The sequence below is a fragment of the Microcaecilia unicolor genome, chromosome 4 (assembly GCF_901765095.1).
Source record: "Microcaecilia unicolor chromosome 4, aMicUni1.1, whole genome shotgun sequence".
Classification (NCBI taxonomy): domain Eukaryota; kingdom Metazoa; phylum Chordata; class Amphibia; order Gymnophiona; family Siphonopidae; genus Microcaecilia; species Microcaecilia unicolor.
In genome coordinates, this window is record NC_044034.1 from 90,470,431 (window position 1) to 90,494,043 (window position 23,613).

At 45.1% G+C, this 23,613-nt stretch overlaps 1 protein-coding gene across 2 annotated transcripts in view; it reads right to left on the reverse strand.

Annotated features, from left to right (window-relative positions):
* RNASEH2B (ribonuclease H2 subunit B) overlaps positions 1-23,613 on the reverse strand; it is a 70,649-nt gene that overhangs the window by 10,579 nt on the left and 36,457 nt on the right. The window contains exons 8-11 of one of the 2 annotated variants that reach the window (XM_030200448.1): positions 21,356-21,437; positions 16,419-16,461; positions 13,470-13,550; positions 10,962-11,114 (exon numbers count right to left, since the gene is read on the reverse strand). In XM_030200448.1, coding sequence (XP_030056308.1) covers positions 11,007-11,114; positions 13,470-13,550; positions 16,419-16,461; positions 21,356-21,437 — 314 coding nt within the window. In that variant the 3' untranslated portion in view covers positions 10,962-11,006. Of the gene's footprint in view, positions 1-10,961; positions 11,115-13,469; positions 13,551-16,418; positions 16,462-21,355; positions 21,438-23,613 lie in introns of those variants that run through there. The other variant, XM_030200449.1, reaches the window with a different exon arrangement.

The following is a 23,613-nucleotide window of genomic DNA, read 5'->3' on the forward strand; positions in this document are numbered from 1 at the left end:
TACAGTTTTTGACATGTCAAAAAGGCAGAGCTGAAAATGCACCAAGGAGGCCTATCACAAAGCTCACTTTCCCAAAAGTGAATGATGGTTGTGACAATGCAAATTACTTGATTCCTGCTGTATGTGACATACACGATGGCAGATCCCCCTATATGAATAAAGGTGCGATGAGCATGCTGTATGTAAAGTTGGCTGTACAGAGACGGAGCCCTCATCTGCAAACCTGAGAGCGCCATGTTCCACTGCCCTAACCTTTGATGGTATTGCTGCCTCTTGTGTCCCAATGAAACTGGCCTGCATAAGCATTTGAAACCATATTTAAATGTTCCCTCTAATTTTTGATTGGGTATGTGCACAAAAATGTTCTTTTGAGCCACTTTTTATAACAGCGTTAGAATTTCCATACTGGGTCAAACTGAAGGTTCATCTAGCTCTGTATTCTCTTTTCAACAGTAGCCAATCAAGGTCACAAATACTTGGCAGAATCCCATAAAATAGCAAGATTCAATGCTACCAACCCCAGGGATAAGTAGTGGCTTTCCATGTGTCTACCTTAATAGCACTTAAAGGACTTTACTTCCAGGAACTTGTCCAAACCTTTTTAAAACCCAGCTAAGCTCACCCCCTAATTCTATAAATGTGCACATCCAACTGCATGCTTATTGCACAAAGTTGTGTGCACAAGTTATAGAACAGTGTTAGTTGCGCCCATAGCTTCAGCTTCTAATTGCATTAATGAGCAATTATAATAGATGTTAATTCGCAATAGTCGGCACTAATTTTTTTTTGTTTTGTTACATTTGTACCCCGCGCTTTCCCACTCATGGCAGGCTCAATGCAGCTTACATATTGTATACAGGTACTTATTTGTACCTGGGGCAATGGAGGGTTAAGTGACTTGCCCAGAGTCACAAGGAGCTGCCTGTGCCTGAAGTGGGATATTGCCCTTAGTCCGTATTCTATAAATCGCGAACGCAAAATCTATCCAGCACAACTGCAAGGGGGTGTGGACTGGTGCATAGCACTTACATGTGGTCATAGAATAAGGTCAATTACATGTTGAACTGCATACCTTTAGGCATGATTGTTTATGCCTGCCTTTAAGCTATCCCAGGGGTTCTCAATCCAGTCCTCGGGACACACTTAGCCAGTCAGGTTGTCAGAATACACGAGATAGATTTGCATGCCCTGCCTCCATGATATGCAAATTTATCTCATGAATATTCATTATGGGTATCCTGAAAACCTGACTGGTTAGGTGTGTCCCGAGGACTGGTTTGAGAACTCATGAACTAGTCTAATTGCTTGCACAACTGTAGATTTAGGCTAGAATTCTATAACAGCAATTGCCTGTGCAATTGACATTATAGAATTGGCGCTTACCCCCAGATTCTCTATAGCGCGCTTAGAGATCCATGATAAAATCCAGGCGTATTCTATTAACGAATGCAACTTAATTGGGTTAACAAGCCAATCAGTTTTTTTTAACAGCTCTTTAACAAGAACTAATAAGCACTAATTGGCAATTAGAATTTACATGCACAACTTGCTCGTTAACGGCTTGTTTGCATCTGGCCCTGTATTCTGTAATCAACAGTGGATAAAGCGAATGCTACATACCTGTAGAAGGTATTCTCCGAGGACAGCAGGCTGATTGTTCTCACTGATGGGTGACGTCCACGGCAGCCCCTCCAATCGGAACACTTTCTAGCAAAGTCCTTTGCTAGTCCTCGCGCGCCGATGCGCACCGCGCATGCGCGGCCGTCTTCCTGCCCGAACCGGCTCGTGCCGGCCAGTCTCATATGTAGCAAGACAAAGAGAAGGGAAGACACAACTCCAAAAGGGGAGGCGGGCGGGTTTGTGAGAACAATCAGCCTGCTGTCCTCGGAGAATACCTTCTACAGGTATGTAGCATTCGCTTTCTCCGAGGACAAGCAGGCTGCTTGTTCTCACTGATGGGGTATCCCTAGCCCCAGGCTCACTCAAAACAACAACCATGGTCAATTGGGCCTCGCAACGGCGAGGACATAACTGAGATTGACCTAAAAAATTTACCAACTAACTGAGAGTGCAGCCTGGAACAGAACAAACATGGGCCTAGGGGGGTGGAGTTGGATTCTAAACCCCAAACAGATTCTGAAGCACTGACTGCCCGAACCGACTGTCGCGTCGGGTATCCTGCTGCAGGCAGTAATGAGATGTGAATGTGTGGACAGATGACCACGTCGCAGCTTTGCAAATCTCTTCAATAGTGGCTGACTTCAAGTGGGCTACCGACGCTACCATGGCTATAACATTATGAGCCGTGACATGACCCTCAAGAGCCAGCCCAGCCTGGGCGTAAGTGAAGGAAATGCAATCTGCTAGCCAATTGGATATGGTGCGTTTTCCCACAGCCACTCCCCTCCTGTTGGGATCAAAAGAAACAAACAATTGGGCGGACTGTCTGTTGGGCTGTGTCCGCTCCAGATAGAAGGCCAATGCTCTCTTGCAGTCCAATGTGTGCAGCTGACGTTCAGCAGGGCAGGAATGAGGACGGGGAAAGAATGTTGGCAAGACAATTGACTGGTTCAGATGGAACTCCGACACAACCTTTGGCAAGAACTTAGGGTGAGTGCGGAGGACTACTCTGTTATGATGAAATTTGGTGTAAGGGGCCTGGGCTACCAGGGCCTGAAGCTCACTGACTCTACGAGCTGAAGTAACTGCCACCAAGAAAATGACCTTCCAGGTCAAGTACTTCAGATGGCAGGAATCCAGTGGCTCAAAAGGAGGTTTCATCAGCTGGGTGAGAACGACATTGAGATCCCATGACACTGTAGGAGGCTTGACAGGGGGCTTTGACAAAAGCAAACCTCTCATGAAGCGAACAACTAAAGGCTGTCCTGAGATCGGCTTACCTTCCACACGGTAATGGTATGCACTGATTGCACTAAGGTGAACCCTTACAGAGTTGGTCTTGAGACCGGACTCAGACAAGTGCAGAAGGTATTCAAGCAGGGTCTGTGTAGGACAAGAACGAGGATCTAGGGCCTTGCTGTCACACCAGACGGCAAACCTCCTCCATAGAAAGAAGTAACTCCTCTTAGTGGAATCTTTCCTGGAAGCAAGCAAGATGCGGGAGACACCCTCTGACAGACCCAAAGAGGCAAAGTCTACGCTCTCAACATCCAGGCCGTGAGAGCCAGGGACCGGAGGTTGGGATGCAGAAGCGCCCCTTCGTCCTGCGTGATGAGGGTCGGAAAACACTCCAATCTCCACGGTTCTTCGGAGGACAACTCCAGAAGAAGAGGGAACCAGATCTGACGCGGCCAAAAAGGCGCAATCAGAATCATGGTGCCTCGGTCTTGCTTGAGTTTCAACAAAGTCTTCCCCACCAGAGGTATGGGAGGATAAGCATACAGCAGACCCTCCCCCCAGTCCAGGAGGAATGCATCCGATGCCAGTCTGCCGTGGGCCTGAAGCCTGGAACAGAACTGAGGGACTTTGTGGTTGGCTCGAGATCTACCAAGGGGGTGCCCCACACCTGGAAGATCTGTCGCACTACACGGGAATTGAGCGACCACTCGTGAGGTTGCATAATCCTGCTCAACCTGTCGGCCAGACTGTTGTTTACGCCTGCCAGATATGTGGCTTGGAGCACCATGCCGTGACGGCGAGCCCAGAGCCAAATGCCGACGGCTTCCTGACACAGGGGGCGAGATCCGGTGCCCCCCCTGCTTGTTGACGTAGTACATGGCAACCTGGTTGTCTGTCTGAATTTGGATAATTTGGTGGGACAGCCGATCTCTGAAAGCCTTCAGAGCGTTCCAGATCGCTCGTAACTCCAGAAGATTGATCTGCAGATCGCATTCCTGGAGGGACCAGCTTCCTTGGGTGTGAAGCCCATCGACATGAGCTCCCCATCCCAGGAGAGACGCATCCGTGGTCGGCACTTTTTGTGGCTGAGGAATTTGGAAAGGATGTCCCAGAGTCAAATTGGACCAAATTGTCCACCAATACAGGGATTCGAGAAAACTCGTGGACAGGTGGATCACGTCTTCTAGATCCCCAGCAGCCTGAAACCACTGGGAAGCTAGGGTCCATTGAGTAGATCTCATGTGAAGGCGGGCCATGGGAGTCACATGAACTGTGGAGGCCATGTGGCCCAGCAATCTCAACATCTGCCGAGCTGTGATCTGCTGGGACGCTCACACCCGCGAGACGAGGGACAACAAGTTGTTGGCTCTCGCCTCTGGGAGATAGGCGCGAGCCGCCCGAGAATCCAGCAGAGCTCCTATGAATTCGAGTTTCTGCACTGGGAGAAGATGGGACTTTGGGTAATTTATCACAAACCCCAGTAGCTCCAGGAGGCGAATAGTCATCTGCATGGACTGCAGGGCTCCTGCCTCGGATGTGTTCTTCACCAGCCAATCGTCGAGATATGGGAACACGTGTACCCCCAGTCTGCGAAGTGCCGCTGCTACTACAGCCAAGCACTTGGTGAACACTCTGGGCGCAGAGGCGAGCCCAAAGGGTAGCACACAGTACTGGAAGTGACGTGTGCCCAGCTGAAATCGCAGATACTGTCTGTGAGCTGGCAGTATCGGGATGTGCATGTAGGCGTCCTTCAAGTCCAGAGAGCATAGCCAATCGTTTTCCTGAATCATGGGGAGAAGGGTGCCCAGGGAAAGCATCCTGAACTTTTCTTTGACCAGATATTTGTTCAGGGCCCTTAGGTCTAGGATGGGACGCATCCCCCCTGTTTTCTTTTCCACAAGGAAGTACCTGGAATAGAATCCCAGCCCTTCTTGCCCGGATGGCACGGGCTCGACCGCATTGGCGCTGAGAAGGGCGGAGAGTTCCTCTGCAAGTACCTGCTTGTGCTGGAAGCTGTAAGACTGAGCTCCCGGTGGACAATTTGGAGGTTTTGAGGCCAAATTGATTGTGTATCCTTGCCGGACTATTTGGAGAACCCACTGATCGGAGGTTATGAGAGGCCACCTTTGGTGAAAAGCTTTCAACCTCCCTCTGACTGGCAGGTCGCCCGGCACTGACACTTGGATGTCGGCTATGTTCTGCTGGAGCCAATCAAAAGCTCGTCCCTTGCTTTTGCTGGGGAGCCGAGGGACCTTGCTGAGGCGCACGCTGCTGACGAGAGCGAGCGCGCTGGGGCTTAGCCTGGGCCGCAGGCTGTCGAGAAGGAGGATTGTACCTACGCTTGCCAGAAGAGTATGGAACAGTCTTCCTTCCCCCGAAAAATCTTCTACCTGTAGAGGTAGAGGCTGAAGGCTGCCGGCGGGAGAACTTGTCGAATGCGGTGTCCCGCTGGTGGAGCTGCTCTACCACTTGCTCGACTTTTTCTCCAAAAATATTATCCGCACGGCAAGGCGAGTCCGCAATCCGCTGCTGGATTCTATTCTCCAGGTCGGAGGCACGCAGCCATGAGAGTCTGCGCATCACCACACCTTGAGCAGTGGCCCTGGACGCAACATCAAAGGTGTCATACACCCCTCTGGCCAGGAATTTTCTGCACGCCTTCAGCTGCCTGACCACCTCCTGAAATGGCTTGGCTTGCTCAGGGGGGAGCTTGTCCACCAAGCCCGCCAACTGCCGCACATTGTTCCGCATGTGTATGCTCGTGTAGAGCTGGTAGGACTGAATCTTGGCCACGAGCATAGAAGAATGGTAGGCCTTCCTCCCAAAGGAGTCCAAGGTTCTAGAGTCCTTGCCCGGGGGCGCCGAAGCATGCTCCCTAGAACTCTTGGCCTTCTTTAGGGCCAAATCCACAACTCCAGAGTCATGAGGCAACTGAGGAGTGCGCATCAGCTCTGGGTCCCCATGGATCCGGTACTGGGACTCGATCTTCTTGGGAATGTGGGGATTAGTTAATGGCTTGGTCCAGTTCGCCAGCAATGTCTTTTTGAGGACATGGTGCATGGGTACTGTGGACGCTTCCTTAGGTGGAGAAGGATAGTCCAGGAGCTCAAACATTTCAGCCCTGGGCTCGTCCTCCACAACCACCGGGAAGGGGATGGCCTTAGACATCTCCCGGACAAAGGAAGCGAAAGACAGGCTCTCAGGAGGAGAAAGCTGTCTTTCAGGAGAGGGATCGGAAGGAAGACCCTCAGACTCCTCGTCAGAGAAATATCTGATGTCTTTTTCCTCTTCCCACGAGGCCTCACCATCGGTGTCAGACACAAGTTCACGGACCTGTGTCTGCAACCGTGCCCGGCTCGACTCCGTGGAACCCCGGCCACGGTGGGAGCGTCGAGAGGTAGACTCCCTCGCCCGCACCGGCGAAGCTCCCTCTGCCAACGTAGTCGGGGAGCCTTCCTGGGAGGCTACCGCAGTCGGTACCGCAAGCGGCACCGATGTCGGAGACCTCACCCCGGACAATGGGCCAGCCGGCGCCTCGCTCGACGGTACCGGTGGCGCAAGCACCCCCGGTACCGGAGGGGAAGGGCGCAACAGCTCTCCCAGGATCTCTGGGAGAACGGCCCGGAGGCTCTCGTGCAGAGCGGCTGTGGAAAAAGACATGGAAGCCGATGCAGGAGTCGATGTCAGAACCTGTTCCGGGCGTGGAGGCTGTTCTGGGCTGTCCAAAGGGGAGCGCATCGACACCTCTTGAACAGAGGGCGAGCGGTCCTCTCGGTGCCGATGCTTACTGGGTGCCGACTCCCTCGGCGACCCAGAGCTCTCGGTGCCGACACGGGAAGGGGACCGGTGACGATGCTTCTTCGATTTTTTGGAACGAAGCACGTCACCGGAGCTTCCCGGCACCGACGAGGAGGACGTAGAATCCAGCCATCTCTTCCTCGGGGCCGAGGCCGAAGAGGGTCGGTCTTGGGGGGGCTGTACCGCAGGAGCCCTCAGGGTAGGGGGAGACCCACCCGAAGGCTCACCGCCACCAGCAGGGGAATGGACAGCCCTCACCTGCACTCCAGACGAAGCACCACCGTCCGACGACATCAGCAGACGAGGAGGTCTCGATACCACCGACACCGACGCAGCCCTCCGATGTCGCCCCGATGCAGAGGGCCGATGCACTCGATGCAATCGGGGGCGAGGATGAAGGTCCGGCCGCCGCCGACGTCGAGGCAGTCGATACTCCCGGTGCCGATGCCGACGAAGAGCCCGAGAACAAAATGTTCCACTGGGCTAACCTCGCTACCTGAGTCCGCTTCTGTAAGAGGGAACACAGACTACAGGCCTGAGGGCGGTGCCCAGCCCCCAGACACTGAAGACACGACGCGTGCCTGTCAGTGAGCGAGATTACCCAGGCGCACTGGGTGCACTTCTTGAAGCCGCTGGAAGACTTCGATGTCATGGGCGGAAAAATCGCGCCGGCGAGATCAAAACTCGAAATGGCACCACAAAAATAGGGGGAAGAAAAACTTCGACCGAGGCCTAAATAGGGCCTACCCCGACGATGAAAGAAAACTTACCGGGGCAAAAAACTGGAAGTACGGGAAGGGAGAAAACCAAAAGGCCTCCTCCCGACACCTTTTTTTTTTTTTTTTTTTTTTAAAAACAAAGTCGCGAGGTCAACTTTTTGGGGCGCGAACGGCGAAACACGACTGTACCGAGCGCGGACAAAAGAAGACTGGCCGGCACGAGCCGGTTCGGGCGGGAAGACGGCTGCGCATGCGCGGTGCGCATCGGCGCGCGAGGACTAGCAAAGGACTTTGCTAGAAAGTGTTCCGATTGGAGGGGCTACCGTGGACGTCACCCATCAGTGAGAACAAGCAGCCTGCTTGTCCTCGGAGAAACTCTAATATGCACAGTTCAAAAGGGGCATGGCTAGGTGTGTCCCGAGGACTGGGTTGAGAACTCCTGGTACAGATAGAACCTAAACATGCCAATTCAAGCTAAGATGTGCTCAGCTGCTAATATCTAGCTGATGCAAATAGTTCAGTTTCTCTATTGTAAAATTTATTGCAGTATTATATTCTCTTGTGCAAACGCCCCCAATATTCAGCCAATGGCAGGCTGTGCTATCTGCAGCTGAAACTGAACCCAGATATTCAATGCCAGGCCATATCCAGTTGCTGGCACTGAATATCCGTTCCTTTTTTTTTTTTTTTGTAAGCCGGCTAGTGCATGTCCGGTTAACTTGATATTCACAGCTAACTGGCCCTTCATTAGTGCATAAAGATAGGACTGCTATTTATGCGGTCTTATTTATGTGCTAACACTGGTCAGTTAGCTCTGAATATCTGGAGCTGCCTGGACTCCACCCCTGAAACTTTTTCAACATAGCCGGCTTGCACTTTGGCACTAACCAGTCATTTTCAGTAAAGATAACCTGTTAAGCACCACTGAAAAATGACCAGATGATCTCCGATAAGCAAGTTAACTGCCTGTTAACGCACTTTGAATATCGGCCGGACTGCGTTTTCCTCCATGCACAGGTTTCATAATCTGTGTGCACAGGCACATGTGCACTGCTTCAATAGAACACTGGTTGTAACCAAACTGTAGAAAAGCATTTTGGGTCTCTTATCTTTTTATATAACATCATGAGGCTGCTCCACCCAGTTGTCAAAGCAATACTGGACACCAAGCAGGGAAGAGGTAATGCTGTCTCTCTGTGTCCCACCCTGGCTGGAGAAACTGTCAGGGAAGGCCTGTGGGTGGAAGAGAGAATCAAGGCTGGGAAGAGAAAAATTTTCATGCTTCAGGTGGATAGCAGGGGTATAAAGGGGAGCTGTAGGCCTGTTACAACTTTCATTCCTGTTTGTTATTTTGGGAATGGTGGGTGAGAGAGGAGATTGGAGGAAAGGAGTGGATTGAAGAGCACTGGCTAGCTAGATTCAGGACTGTCTGAAGTACCTAAGACTAGCTACTTGAGTTAGGTGGCTAATGTTAAAATCAGTGCAAGCAACATAACAGCTCTACCCCTGACATATCCTGACCCAGGACATCCAGAACTTGGCTGGCTGTGGTTTTTACCTATCTACTTCTTTAGTTAGCTGGTCTAAAGAGATCACAGCATAACCCGCAATATAGCTATTAAGAAAATCCTATGTTGAGGACACTTTCAGTCAGAGGATATACAAACTACTACTACTACTACTATTTAGCATTTCTATAGCGCTACAAAGCGTACGCAGCGCTTCACAAACATAGAAGAAAGACAGTCCCTGCTCAAAGAGCTTACAATCTAATAGACAAAAATAAAGAAAGCAAATCAATTAATGTGGGGGAGTGGTTACAAGTCAAAAGCAATGTTAGAGGTGGGCTTTCAATCTAGATTTAAAGATGGTCAAGGATGGGGCAGTAATATTCCAGTAAGATGTGTAAATAAAAAACTTAAAGCAAGACGGTCAATATATTGTATATGGATTTTCAGAAGGCACTTGGCAACATGAAAGACTCCTTATGATGAAGCCACAACTTAAGTACTGCAAGCAGTTCTGGGTAGCTGCACCTCAAAACAGCAGAATGAGGAGAAAAATGATTATAGGGCTGATCAGTCCTCTTATAAAAAGAAAGGCTCAACTGGTTAGGAGAAGAAACAAGTGACAGCTGATACCAACAGAGGTCTATAAAATTCTGTATGGTGTGAACAAGTTATTTATACTATCAAACAGTACTAAGACTAGAAGATGCTCCAATGAAACTATCCAGCAGTATATTTAGGAAATCATGTTTTGAGCCAACATGCAAACTCCAGAATTAATTCTGCTAGAAATGTGGTCAAGACGTATAGAATAGCTGAGTTAAGACCACCACAAAAAGGTCTGGACAAGTTACTGTCAGTCAGGGCTGGCGTACACTTGAGTATGGAAGATGAGGAAAGTAACATGGTAAAAGTAGCACCACTACAAGTAGCTACAGACTATCAGCCACAGAACTTGGCTTGCAGACTTAAAATGGAAAAATGGAGCTAACCCTATGCCCTAGCAGCAGCTACATGTGCTGCCATGCAGGAGACTTGAGTTTGAATCATATTATTATTATCTATTTATAAAGTGCAGCGACACATATACAGCCTGCTCCACAGTCTGGCAGAGGCTGGGACACAGTGTTCAAAGAGTTTGTAAAGGAGTCTGCTCCAGTATCAGGCAACAGTAACACCTACTGGCCAGCTAGGAGTATGCGTGTGCCATGTTACAAACTGAACAGCAGTCTGCACCTCTCAGTCATAGTATTGGTACAATAGTTGGAACAGATGGATGGGGGGCTTTAAAAAAAAAAAAAAAAAGGGGGGGGGGGAAGGGACTCAGACAGCTACATATGGAGTCACATGCCCAGTAACTGAGGCTGATTCCAACTCAATTAGAAGCAGCTGCTGGGCTGAAATAGAAAAATAAAAGAGGAAAAACAGTGGAACACTAACGTGGAAGAAAACAAAGCAGGACAATCAAGTCTTACTTCAGTGGCGATACATCTGAAAGAACTCTGAAGGGCAGTGCTTATCAATGTTTTTTTGTGGCTGTGACTCCATGATCACAGCCAAATAAAATTGTGTGATACCACTCCCCGAGTGCAAAATGCAGCTTTGAATCTCATTTAGGGTGCTGATCCACAGTTTAGGAAGCTCTGCTTGAAAGGGCCTGTTATCTTAGTGACAGATTGTTGTTACCATACACTGCCCATGGTAAGGCCCACTTTGAGGTTGCAACATTCCCTATGGTCACCATAAAGACAAATAGCACCATGCACTTTCTTCCCCGAGGAATACCTGCAACATCTACCCACTTTCAAACAAAGAGGCAATTTATTCAACAGATATATGAAGAAAATAAGAACATGGAGGGAACAACCAGGACATCACTCTGGCTCCATCTTAACCCTACTGCACAAACAACTGCATCTATTTATCCAGCCCTCACTGTACATTATAAGGGTGGTCTGCCTTAAGGGCAAGGTCAGGAATTAAGGAGAGTTAGTGTGAAAAAGTAAAAGACTTGTTTTAGGTGAGGAAGAGAACCAGAAAAATAACTCTTGTTCAAAACAAATGAAGATGAGACAAGTTAACAACAAAAAAAATTTATTACATTAAAACACTTTGAAAAATCCTACTTTTTTGATACACTTTTAGGGCTGAAAAATGAAGATATATTTTTCATTCCACTTTTGTCTACTTTGGCAAGGGATTTCTGAGCTGCCGTCATCTTGTTACTTGGCTATAAAAAAAAAAAAAGAAAAGAAAAAATAAGCAGTCAGCACGTCCCCAGGCATCTGTTGTATAAGATTATGACACTTCTAATTAAAAGGACTCAACCACACTATTAAGATTACTTCACAAAACACATATGTGGTCACTGAACTGTGGTGATATCAAATTCCTTTGCTTATGGAGGAAAAGCCTCTGTATGTCCCCGGTCACCGTTTTGAGTTTTTGCGACTCAGAGGGATCCAACTCTTCATTGGCTAAAAAAAACCCTCCATATTTTATGCATTTAATTCTTCATACCATTTATTATTTTACATTAATATTATTGTTTTTACAGCATACGGCATAAACAATGGAATTCGATTATTACCACAGTTCAGTGACCACATATGTTTTGTACAAGATCATGACTACACAGGGGGCATATATTTAATGGTTGACTATATATTTTCTATTATGAACCTGAGATTTATTCCAACTCCCCTAGACTATTTTTCTTTATTTCCGTTAAGTGAAAGCAAGGAACTGCTCAATGAATATAGCTACTCCTGAGTTAATTCTGCACAACTGCACAATTTGTGCAGAAATCCCCCATTATACAGAATTTAACTCGAGCTTGGGGAGGTGGGGCTGTGGATATGTGTGTGGTGTGGTGGAGTGGGGTGGGGGGGAAGAGCTGGAGAACAGAGGGTAAAAGAACTTGCGTGACAGGAGAGATTATCTGGAGACAGGGAATAGGGGATGTGTGAAGAGGGAGGGCTGAGGACAACAGGAGGGTAAGGGGATATGTGGAAAGGGAAAGAAGCTGGAGGACATGGGGTAGGGGAAGGGATGATGGAGAGTTGGGAACCAGAGGTAAGGGGACATTCGTAGAAGGGGATATAAGTTGGGATAGAAAGGGGAGGAGGATGAGTGAAGAGGGCAGATAACCTGGTGGAAACTGGGTATGGAGGCATATCATGTGGGCTGAAGAACTGGGTGATATAAGGATCTGGGGGAAATGAGGGAGAGGATGAGCTGAAAGAGGGAATATTGAAGGGGGTGAAGACTTCTGGATTTCATGCATTTTTGTTTGGCAATCTGTGGAGCCCAAGATGGATTGCAGGAAGCACCAATTTTTTTTGCAACTGCAGATATCTGTAGCAACATTTATGAACCACATTCTGTTGCTGAAAGATGTCAGCACTGTCTACAGCTCAGATCTCCCTTGGACTCACTGGATTGCTGAAATAAAAATCACTGAAAACCAGAAGCCATAGCTATGGTACATCATTACAGTACTCCTGAGGAAAATCTGCACCAATATCATTTATTTTGCATCTTTGAGTAAGAACTTCTCTGTCTAGATGTTTAAAGGGCCCTTTTACTAAAGCTTAGTGCAAGCTAAACAGACATTAGCATGTGCTAAGTGCCACGTGGCCCATAGATATACTACTACTACAAATCATTTCTATAGCGCTACAATAGGACACGCAGCTTTTAGCATACACTAATTCCGTTAGCGTGTGCACTGCAGACTGACAAAAAATATATAGGCCATACAGTAGGATATAAAAAGCAGAGCTACATCACTGAAATGGATAAAATCTGCAATCGCTGCACAAGTTCATTGATTATTTAAGGCAGAAACAATTTTAATAGTTTTTTTTTTTTACATGGCTTATATCAAAGGACAACAACTGGTTAAAAGGAGGAAGGGGCATTTATGGACACCCAGTACCCCACAGCAGACACTGAAATCATCATTTGGTCAGAGCAATGGACTGGAAACTAAGGAAGCCAGGGTTCAAATTCCACTGTCCCTCCCTGAAATCTTGGGCAAGTTACTTAGCCCTCCATTGCCTCGGGTACAAATAGATTGTGAGCCCTCAGAGGACAGGCAAGTACTTTCATTGTACCTGAAAGTAACTCGCCTTCAGCTACTACTGAAAACGTGTGAGCTAAATCTAAATAAATAAATACATAATGGCATACAGTAAATCATGCATCCACTGCATACCATACCAAGAGGTGGGAGTGAGTGTGGACAATGCTATCACCAATACAGTTACTCCAGGTGCACTTACTGCCTCCAGTGAATGCATCCATGTAATCTTCAACTGCACTTGCCACGTAGTGGAATAATTTTCTGTGCAGTAACTTTTCAGGAACATGCCAGAATATCCCCAACAATTAAGTGCAAAATTTTATCACACTTTTACAGGGCCCCATAGTTGTATAACCGTTTCTGTACTTTGCATATGCTTAAAATGACTACATAACTTTGTAGCTGGGAGCACCACTGAAAATGTATCTCAAAATTTCAAATATTCTCTGCACTCTAGATAGTGAGATGGATATTCAGCAGTGCTGTCTTTGGCCATACCTTTTTTTTCTTCAGGTCTGTGCTGTTAAACTTTGTGTAATCTTCTTCTGCTTCAACAAGTACGTCTGAAACTTTCCTTTTCTGAAATTTCAAGAGTGATGAAGTTTTTTTTTTTTGTGTGGTTAATTCTGTATTTGCTTATCAAATATTTTCTCTAACCCCTGGATACACTGGCACAGGATGAACAGGCGCTGTTCCACAGTGAATTTCAGGAACAAGTCATTAGTGAAAATAAAAAAAATCACAATACGCAACTCGTATGGTCTTCTCTCATGCAAGGGCGTACTTCCAAACAGATTTTTCTTCAAGTCAAGCAACGTTTCCTTAAGTTCTTCAAATGTCATGGTCACTGCAAGTTACAGAATTTGGAATGCAGTTGAATGAAGAACAAAGAGGCTGTACAGGAAGCAAAAGGCGCTTTGCTAAATCCACACTGCACTGGGCCAGATAATACTCTTGGTTGCCAGCACTTCCTTTGCCTCTTACCGGAAGCCTAAAAGAAAATCTTCAGCAACTAAGAGGACAAACACTACAGTAAGCAAAAGTACTGGACAGCTTTTCACAGAAACTGCCATATCAAGTGAAATCACATATTCATTTAACCCAGCTCCCTGTCTTAAACAGTGGTAATTAGCAGGTGCTGATACATGCATATAAATAGAGAAAGAAGTCCCTGGGAAGAGAAAAATCAGAACTAAATGGGAGCTGAAAAAGTGGCTGATAGGGGTCCTTCCAAAGAAAATGTATCAAGGTCTAGACATGGATTTAAGATCCAAGTCAAAAAGTTAAGACCTGTAAAGTAATTAAAATACAGTTATATAAACAAACAACATATAAATATATGCACCCAGGAATAAACTGCTCCCTAGTGAATCAGCACCTAATTTATTTATTCTTATATTTTTCTGATCTCTGATAACTTCTTCTCTCATACCCCTCACGGCTGTTTCCACCGAGGTTGGGAAAAAGGGAAGGGTGTGTGGGTGTGGGGGGGGGGGGGGGGGGGGGGGGGGTCCCTTCTCAGCACTGCTGCAAGTCCTTCAGGTCCTTCATTCATTAAGGATATTTTCCTATTATATGTTTATGAGAAAAATATAAGAATAAATAAATTAGGTGATGATTTCACTTGTTTATATAACTGTATTTTAATTAATTTACACTTTCTGGAGCATTACGTGACCTACGTTGGTAACAGAAAAGAAAGCTCATAATCAGATTTGTCAAAAATATGTATGATGCTAGCCTTCAATGGAGTTGGATTTGAAGGGGAGGGGGCAGAGCAGGAATAAAATCCAAAATCTAGGGGCACACCACAGCCTTAACATCTGTCAGGGTCAGAAAGTGACACCACTTCATTCTTACAACCAATCCCTGAATAAGAGGGAAGAGGCTCCACCCCATCACTGTATTTTAGTATTGTTGTTTAGTGGATATAATTTTATTATTTGTGTCCTTTTAAATTATATTTATTGTTCTGATGCTCTAAATCCTCTAAGATACTTTGTACAATCTGTAGGCTGAAAATGAGAATTCAGTTCCTTAAATTAAATATGCCATTACATGTCTCAGTGCAGTGGTTCTCAACACACTAGTTCTCGAGGCACACCCAGCCAGTCAGAATTTCAGGATACTCATAATATATATGGATGAAATAGATTTGCATACCAAGGAGGCAGTGCAAGCAAATCTACATCATGCATATTCATTGTGGATATACTAAAAACTTGACTGGCTGGATGTATCCCAAAGAATGGGTTGAGAACCATTGTCTTAGTGGAATACATAAAATAAAAGAGCTATTTTAATTTTAAAACAATCACAACAATTTCATGTTTTTCCTTCAAATGACCCATATGGGAACAAACAGTAAACATTCAGAAGGCTCTGGATTAGAGTAGTCCTAAACATGAGTCTCATCTTAAAATAAAAGAGGGAGAGATTGCAACTTTAATCCTTATAGACCACAAAAGATTTGCCTTTTAGGTAACCAAAATATGCAAAACTTGCCTGCCTCCTAGGCCTAGCACATGTAATCATCATCCAAACCAACATTTCCGGTAAATTAACCTGAAAACAAGACCTATGTGTGGGCTCTTGAGTACCACAGATGAGGAACTCTTGTTAGTCAAGGGATATGAAACTATCTGCAAAATGGATAACATTAAATATGTGCTGGGCTGTACTCAAAAGAATTTAACTGGGCAAGAGAGGTTCCTGCCCAGTTAAACCATACTAAGCTGGCTGACTGCTGATACTGACTGAACATTGGCTCTGACTGCTGTGGCATTCTCCAGGCAGTGCCACAGTGGTCTGGGGCAGAGTCAGGAATTACAAGGCAGCAGCAGCAGCAACATTCAGTGTTGGAGCCTAAATACCTAACCAGGCAAGTTTGACCGTAGACAAGGCAGTCCTAAATTTGCCTGCTTAACAACTTCCAGGTGCTGCCATGGACCTGTTTATTTAATGCTGGTGCCTGGACAGGGCCCACTATTATATATCCAGGTCTAGCTTAGTCAGCCATGATCAGTGTGCCGCTGGCTGAATATTGACTGGTTGGTTTCTACAGCTGTTGCATTTTTGTAAATTCCTAATTTAGTCACTGCCAACATCAAAAACATTGAAAATAAATCAAGCATTGTGACGCTGATCCTCAGCTAAGTCTCATGGGGGCACCATGTCCTGATACACGCAAAATCTGAATGGAGGAGAGAACTTGGGGATGAGAGGGGAGGAGAGAGAAAGATTTTTGCGAATAAGGGGTGTAACCATAATAAAAGAAACACATCTTTAATTAAAAGTAAAATGAAAACCCTGGAAATAAAACCCAAACAAAACAAATGAAGCAATAAAATTGGCTAAATATTACATTTTAAGGAATCTAGCTGGCACTGCCACTTCCAGTTCTGTCAATAGGACTTAAGTCAGATAAAACATTATAAAATGCCCTACCTTTACTGGAGGTTGCGCTGCTGGGCTTGACAGTTCTGGAAGTCTGAAAAACAAACGAGCCATCAGTTAAAAGTGTCTACACAGAATGTGAGATCAAAAAGGTATAGGACAAGTTCAGCTTCATTTTGACCATAGGCAGCAGAATTTGGTAGGCCATGGGAATCCTGGCCTAAAGAATATTTGCTATACCAAAAAAACGTACTCCTTGTTTAAATATCCATTATATTTTATTACTACCACTCTATATTTCAATGCAACCTCTTAGAAAATTATCTAACTGGTGTCTAAAGAACTCACTCATTCAAGCTTTCACTCCACAATTCTGGCACAGCTCTATGTATATCCTCAATTTTACATACACAATTGAATCATCCAGCATACTACATAAAAGATATTGGTTAAATCCACATTTGCGCTTCCAATACTGATCTTCGCACTGTATACAATGTTCTGTGTAATCAATTCACTTGAATCGTTGGTGTATACCAGCAGGACCACCACTACTTATGCTGGAGAAAAAGTTCTTAAAGAATCAATATCTCCAAAGGCTCATTCAGATAGCAGAGTGTGGCTTGAAGAGGGCTTCCATCAGGCTCCAGAAAATGTCAAAACAGCTGATCGCATTTTAGCTCCTCTATGCGAGATCGCATTTCGTGTTGCCCTTCATCAGGAGGAGCAACTTCCAATCCCTATAAAATCAATACATATATACATATTTTTCCCACTCTAATGCTGTCTTTTACTTTCTGTAAACTTCCATTCAATGAAGTTCACCTAAAAGCTCCCAGGTACACATCTCACTGTTGCTCCCTTATATTGTAGAGTCCTCCAAAAACAACCAAAAACCTACTGTACCCCAATGTACACCACTACAATTGCTCTTATGCTGCAAGTGTCACCTATATGTGGGTACAGTAAGTTTTTGGTGAGTTTTCGGGGGCTGACACTTTTCACCACAAGTGCATTGTGGAGATTATGGGACTAGGTCCCCTTCTCCACAATGCACTGCATGGACCACTAGGAGACTTCAAGGATCTGCTTTCTGCTCTAAAGGGACTGGCCGTAACATCTGAGGCTGTCATAGAGGCTGGTATGCACAGTTTCTTTCAAATTCTTGGGGGATGGGAGTTATTCCTTTATTCCTCCAGTGGTCATCTGGTCTTTTAGGGCATTTTTTGTGGTTTACTCATTATTGAAACAGGTCTAGCTCAAAACATCTTAGTTTTATCTTGGATGTTTTTGTTTTGTTCCACTATGGCAGAAAAAATATCCAAGTGTTGGGTATTTTTTCTGCCATAATGGAACACAACAAAAACACCAAGATAAAACTAAGATGTTAGGAATGCCGTAATCCCGCCCCCAACACGCCCCCTTGTGATAAACGTCTGCAAAATAGAAAAATAGGTTTTGAAAATAGTGATTTGAACATTTTGGCAAGCAAAACATCCAAATACTGCCGTATGCCACTTTTTAGATGCTTTTCTCTTTTGAAAATGAGATGCAGATTATATCTGTGAGATGAGAATACACAGGGACAGAAAATCGACAGGGCTCCAACTTATGCACACAACTTACAGAATACATCTCTACAGCTGATGTAAACAAAAGCGCCTAATTACAGTGCAATCCGCTTAAGTGCAAGGGTCTGGGAACAAAGAAATGCATGCAGTTAACCAGAGTGTGCACTTAACCGTTGTGACCCAAAGAAGCTTGACATCTGATAAACATATGTACAGTACTGTTTATTATTATACGTACAGTATACAGTCTCGGTTAACTGACATTAGGCTGGCTTGAAGTAATTTATTTATTTATTATATTTGTATCCCGCACTTTCCCACTAAAAGTAGGCTCAATGCGGCTTACATAGTAATAGTCCTCTGTACACTCTTGGGTCTGTGAGTTCCATAGACTACGTCTGCCAGACGGTAAAAACTGTCATAGCACTGACATCCAGTGGCCTCCAGATAGGCCCACACAGTGTTGAGACTCTCCAGTGCTCTTGCAAAAGTGACAGGTGGAGGTTGTTGAATTTCGTCAGCATGTGCCTCGCTGCTCATTTCTTCATCTGTTCCATCATCAGCCATTGCTGCCTGCGTGTAGGCGCATATCTCGACATCAGTGCTGTCTTCAGCTGTTTGTAGATCGTAATCAACAGCTACGTAGCGATGGAACTCCTCTTCAGTAACACCAGCTGGGATGTCAATAACCTCTTCATCTGACACGTTTGCAACAGCTGCATCTGTTTCATCTCTCTCTACATCCTTAACAAAGCTTGCCCGCTTGTAGTTCACAATGGTTGCCTGTGTAACATGATTCCAGGCTTCTTTCTGCATATATAGGGAATCCAACAGTAATAGATTACGAGCCAGTTCAACAGCATGTTTGTCCTTGGCAGTCTGGTCTTCCATAACGCTCATCAGACGACGTAGCACAAGAGCCCGATAATGTTGTTTGAAATTGGCTATTATGCCCTGATCGAGAGGTTGGATTAGAGAGGTAGTGTTTGGTGGCAGGAAGACCACCTTGACGTTAGACAGCCTGACATCCTGTTTGGCCTTGCCTACGCTCCCAGAGGGTTCACAAAAATGTCTCACTATAGTCATAGGATCACTACGCAGATTGGGAGTCCACGTGTTTCCCCTACTTGGATAACTGGCTGATCAAGAGCACATCAAGGGAAGGTGCTCAAGTGTCAATGAAGCAAACTATTCAGGTACTGGAACTACTGGGGCTCATTGTCAACGCTACTGGTCCTCTGTGGAGTTTGATGCTTTGGATGATCCGACCTAGATGAGGCCAATGCAGGAAGACAAAGGAGTCCGGAGATTGCAACGACTGAACCAGGGCATCTACGCCTCCCTGCCTTGTGATTCCTCCAGCGACTGTAAAACTAGTGCTGCAAGAAGCAAAGCTCATTTTCTTTTTTTTTTTTTTAAACTGAGGTTAGTACTAAAGACATTCAAGACTCCTTTACCTCCACAGGAGGTAGACAGAACCGAGGCATAAGCAGTCCTGCAATTCCTCCTGAGATGGAAAGGAAATACCTAGACAAATTGGGGGGGTGGGGGGGGGGGGAGCTTCAGAGGAAAAATTCTCTGTCTTTTTTTTTTTTTTTTAAGCTAAGGACCAAAGGGTAAATATGAAAATAATATTCAAGAACCTGGGATATTCCCTCAAGACCTACCAGAATGACTGGACTGCATAAGCTTACAATCTACCATCTGCTGGAGCCTGAGAAATACTGGTTCCAAGAGGGACTGCACAGGGCAGTTATAGACTCATTGAGAATTCTAGAATTCTCAGTCTCCAGCTGCATAGTCCATCAGGTAGGAGCGCGTAACCCATCAGTCTGGGCTGGTCTGGAGGAACAATAAGGAATTTGTTTTCTTTGTTTTTTTTTTTATTTCTTTCTACTCATGGACTAAAACAGCAACCATAATTTTTGTGCTACTGATGATCACTGTAAAAGTCTTTTATAAAAATAGAGCTCCAATGTTTCTTTTATAAACTAGGTACATTTGTGGACATTTCACCTAGTTGCCCTGTTATGAAATTACTCCCACATTTTTAATAATCCATCCAGTCCCTTACTTTACTACAAGTACAACTATGCATACTAGTTCCCCTAGTCTTCACTTTTTCATTAACATCAAAACCAATTAGGTTCATCAGAATAATCGACCCATCTAATCTTTTAAAGTCCTCCCAATGAAAATGTCCTCCAGTCAAATTAAACTGCATGAATATGTTTGCTTTATTTTTCATCTGAGTTTTGGAAAGAAAAATGCACAAGGAAGATAGCTCCATTGTGGATGTAATTCTACAAATGGGTGCCTCCATTTAGGAACCCCAAGGGCATGTGGTAGGAGCCTATTTTTTAACAGGACCTAGGTGCCCAGGTTCTATTACAGAATACCCAGGTTCTATTACAGAATACTGGCACAATCCAGTATTGTGCACTTAACAGTTAGGTGCCTGCAGCTTACATTGGCCATAGAGCTGCTGCCCATGTCGGTGTCTAAATGCAGCAAGGTCACACGCAACTTAAATCATTCTGTAAATTGTATATGTAAATGGGAGCCACCTATGTAAAAAGGTAAAGAGTCATGGATTTGATATACTACCTTTTTGTGGTACAACCAAAGCGGTTTTACATTTATTATATGTAGGTACTTTTTTTGGCTCACAATCTAAGCTTTGTACCTGGGGCAATGGAGGGTTAAGTGACTTGCCCAGAATCACAAGGAACTGCAGTGGCATTGAATCCACTTCTGCAGGTTCTTAGCCCACTGCACTAACCATCAGGACACTCCTCCCCTCCAATATGTCCCCCCCATGCACCTCTCCTGAGTACACCTGCTTTGGAAATACCTGATTTTAAATTTAAGCTAGTATTTACAGAATAGCACTTACAGAAATTATTAACATGTGTGTCTGTGTGTGTGTATGTACCTTGGTTTCTGTAAACAGTGACTAAAGTTGCGTGCATAGCCGATTTGCATTTGACAATGCAACTTAATTGCTTAACAAGCCAATCTGTGCCAATAACTGGCTGCCAACAACCAATTACTGGCATTAATTAGGCATTTCGCAGAGATCATATTCTATAACAATCCATGCGTAAATTTTAGGGGGCATTTTGGGGAGTTCCAAAACTTTTTCTTGTGTAAATACAGAATTTGGCCAAACTGCTCCTAATTTAGGCACCGGCATTTACACCAGCTTTTAGCAGGTGTAATTGCCAGTGCCTGAAGTTAGGCACGGTTTATGCCCTAAGCGCTATTATATAAAAGGACATGTACCCTTTATAGAATAGCGCTCAGTGTGTAAAATGTTTGGCACCAATTTTTAGGTACCACTTAATAGAATTTACCCCTTAATGCTCGTGTAAATGTAATCACCCGGTTTACAGAATTGCCCTATGTAATACTCACTCTAAGTACTTCAACAAGTCTGCACTCAGCTCCTCAGGAACGTACTCAGATATTAACCCATGGGCGTATCGCGTATAGTCCTCTGTGAGAAGAAATGAAGAAAAAAAAGGCCATCTGTAGAACTACTAGTACAAAAGCACACAAAGCGATAACTGTGAAACTACTGAGGTGGTGGCTGGATCAATATGGAAAAGTTGTAGCTCGGCGGCTGCAGAACCTTTTCCTTGCTGGAATGTTTAACTGCGGCAGGCGGCAGTGTGCAAAGGCCCTAGCCACAACATTACACAGCCCCTGAATCTTTGATGGCTGACTACGGGAATGGAAATGTCCTTTAAAATCAAATACCCCAACTCCACTCTTGCAAAAGAAGTACAGATGACTTCCCTACCATCTGAGGCCAAGATGTGTCACCCTTCATACTGTAGCCAAGCCTTGTCAGCCTCTGTGGCAGACAAGGATTTGAGTTTCACATGCCATTATAGTGCAACAACTTCATGATGTGTTCTTTAAGGTTTTAATAGATGAAAATAGTAGAATCAAAATGGACCAAAACAAAACAAAATACTGCTATGCTGATCTGACCTGGTAACTTTGTCTAGTTCTTTTTGATCTCTTTACTTCCACCATAATCAAAAGCAAGAATAAGCCTTTTGGACTCCCCTCCCGAGTCCAGACGTCTCTAGCAGAAGCTAGCTTCTGCTAGAGACATCGGGAGCTGGGACTCGGGAGGGAAGGAGCGCTTCTAGTGACAGACAGACGGACGGAGGTTAGGTAAATTTAAAATAAAAATGATCCTTGGGGGGAGAAGAGGGCGCCAGGGCGGATAGGCAGGCAGTTGGACACGGGAGCGGGAGGGCAAGGGAGAGAGGACCATCTGGACATGGATGGCAGGGCTCAGGGAGAGAGGGGAATTGCTGGATAGGGATGAATGGAGGGGGCAGGGGACAGATGGGCATGGATGGATATGGATTGCAGGGCTCAGGGAGAGAGGGGAATTGCTGGATAGAGATGAATGGAGGGGGCAGGGGACAGATGGGCATGGATGGATATGGATTGCAGGACTCAGGGAGAGAGGGGAATTGCTGGATAGAGATGAATGGAGGGGGCAGGGGACAGATGGGCATGGATGGATATGAATTGCAGGGCTCAGGGAGAGAGGAGAAATTGCTGGACATAGAGGGGCGGGAAGAGAGATGAAGGAGATGAAATGAGGGAAAAGGAAGAGAGGAGAAAAACTGCACATGGATGAAGAAAATAGGCAGAAGCTGAGGACCAGAAATGAAGGAGGAGGAAAGGAAATAAATAAATGGAAAGGAAGCCCTGGAAACGGAGTTAAGAGGACAGATAGCAGCAGAATCGGATACTGGGCCAGCATAATCAGAAAAACAGTCACCAGACAACAAAGGTAGAAAAAAATTCATTTTATTTTCATTATAGTGTTTGGAATATATTCTCTTTGAGAATCAGATGCTCAACATTAAAAGTTTATATTTATTTACTTATTTATGGCATTTTATCGCAGATTAAACATGAATTAGATTGGAACCTGGGATCATTAAATTTTTTTTCCTGGAGTAATGCATTGCCCCCCCCCCCCCCCTGGCTATAGCCAGCTCTGCAATTTGGAGGAAGGGGCGCAGAGGGGGACCAGGGAGAGAGCCTGTTAAACATTTACCAGCACATCACTGATCATAACATTGTTAGTACCCCAAAGGAAATACATTCCCTGGTGATACATGTTTTCATGGTGGCTAAGACAGTATTGGCACAACTATGTAAACAAGCTGCTGTTCCACCATTTGGAACTGTCTTTAAAAAAGTGGATTATTGATTAATGTCCAAACTTATAGTTCACAAATATAATCTTACTGTCTCTTACCACAAGATGTGGGACGAAAATGATAAAGGGGATGGGACGACTTCCCTGTGAGGAAAGGCTAAAGAGGCTAGGGCTCTTCAGGTTGGAGAAAAAAAAACAGCTGAGGGGAGATATGATAGTGGTCTATAAAATAATGAGTAGAGTGGAACAGGTAGATGTGAATCACTTGTTTACTATTTCTAAAAATACTAGGACTAGGGGGGCATGCGATGAAGCTACAAAGTAGTAAATTTAAAACAAATCGGAGAAAATATTTCTTTACTCAACGTGTAATTAACTCTGGAATTCTTTGCCAGAGAATGTAGTAAAAGCTTAGAGGGTATAAAAAAGGGTTGGATAGCTTCCTAAAAGAAAAGTCCATAAGACATTATTAAAATGG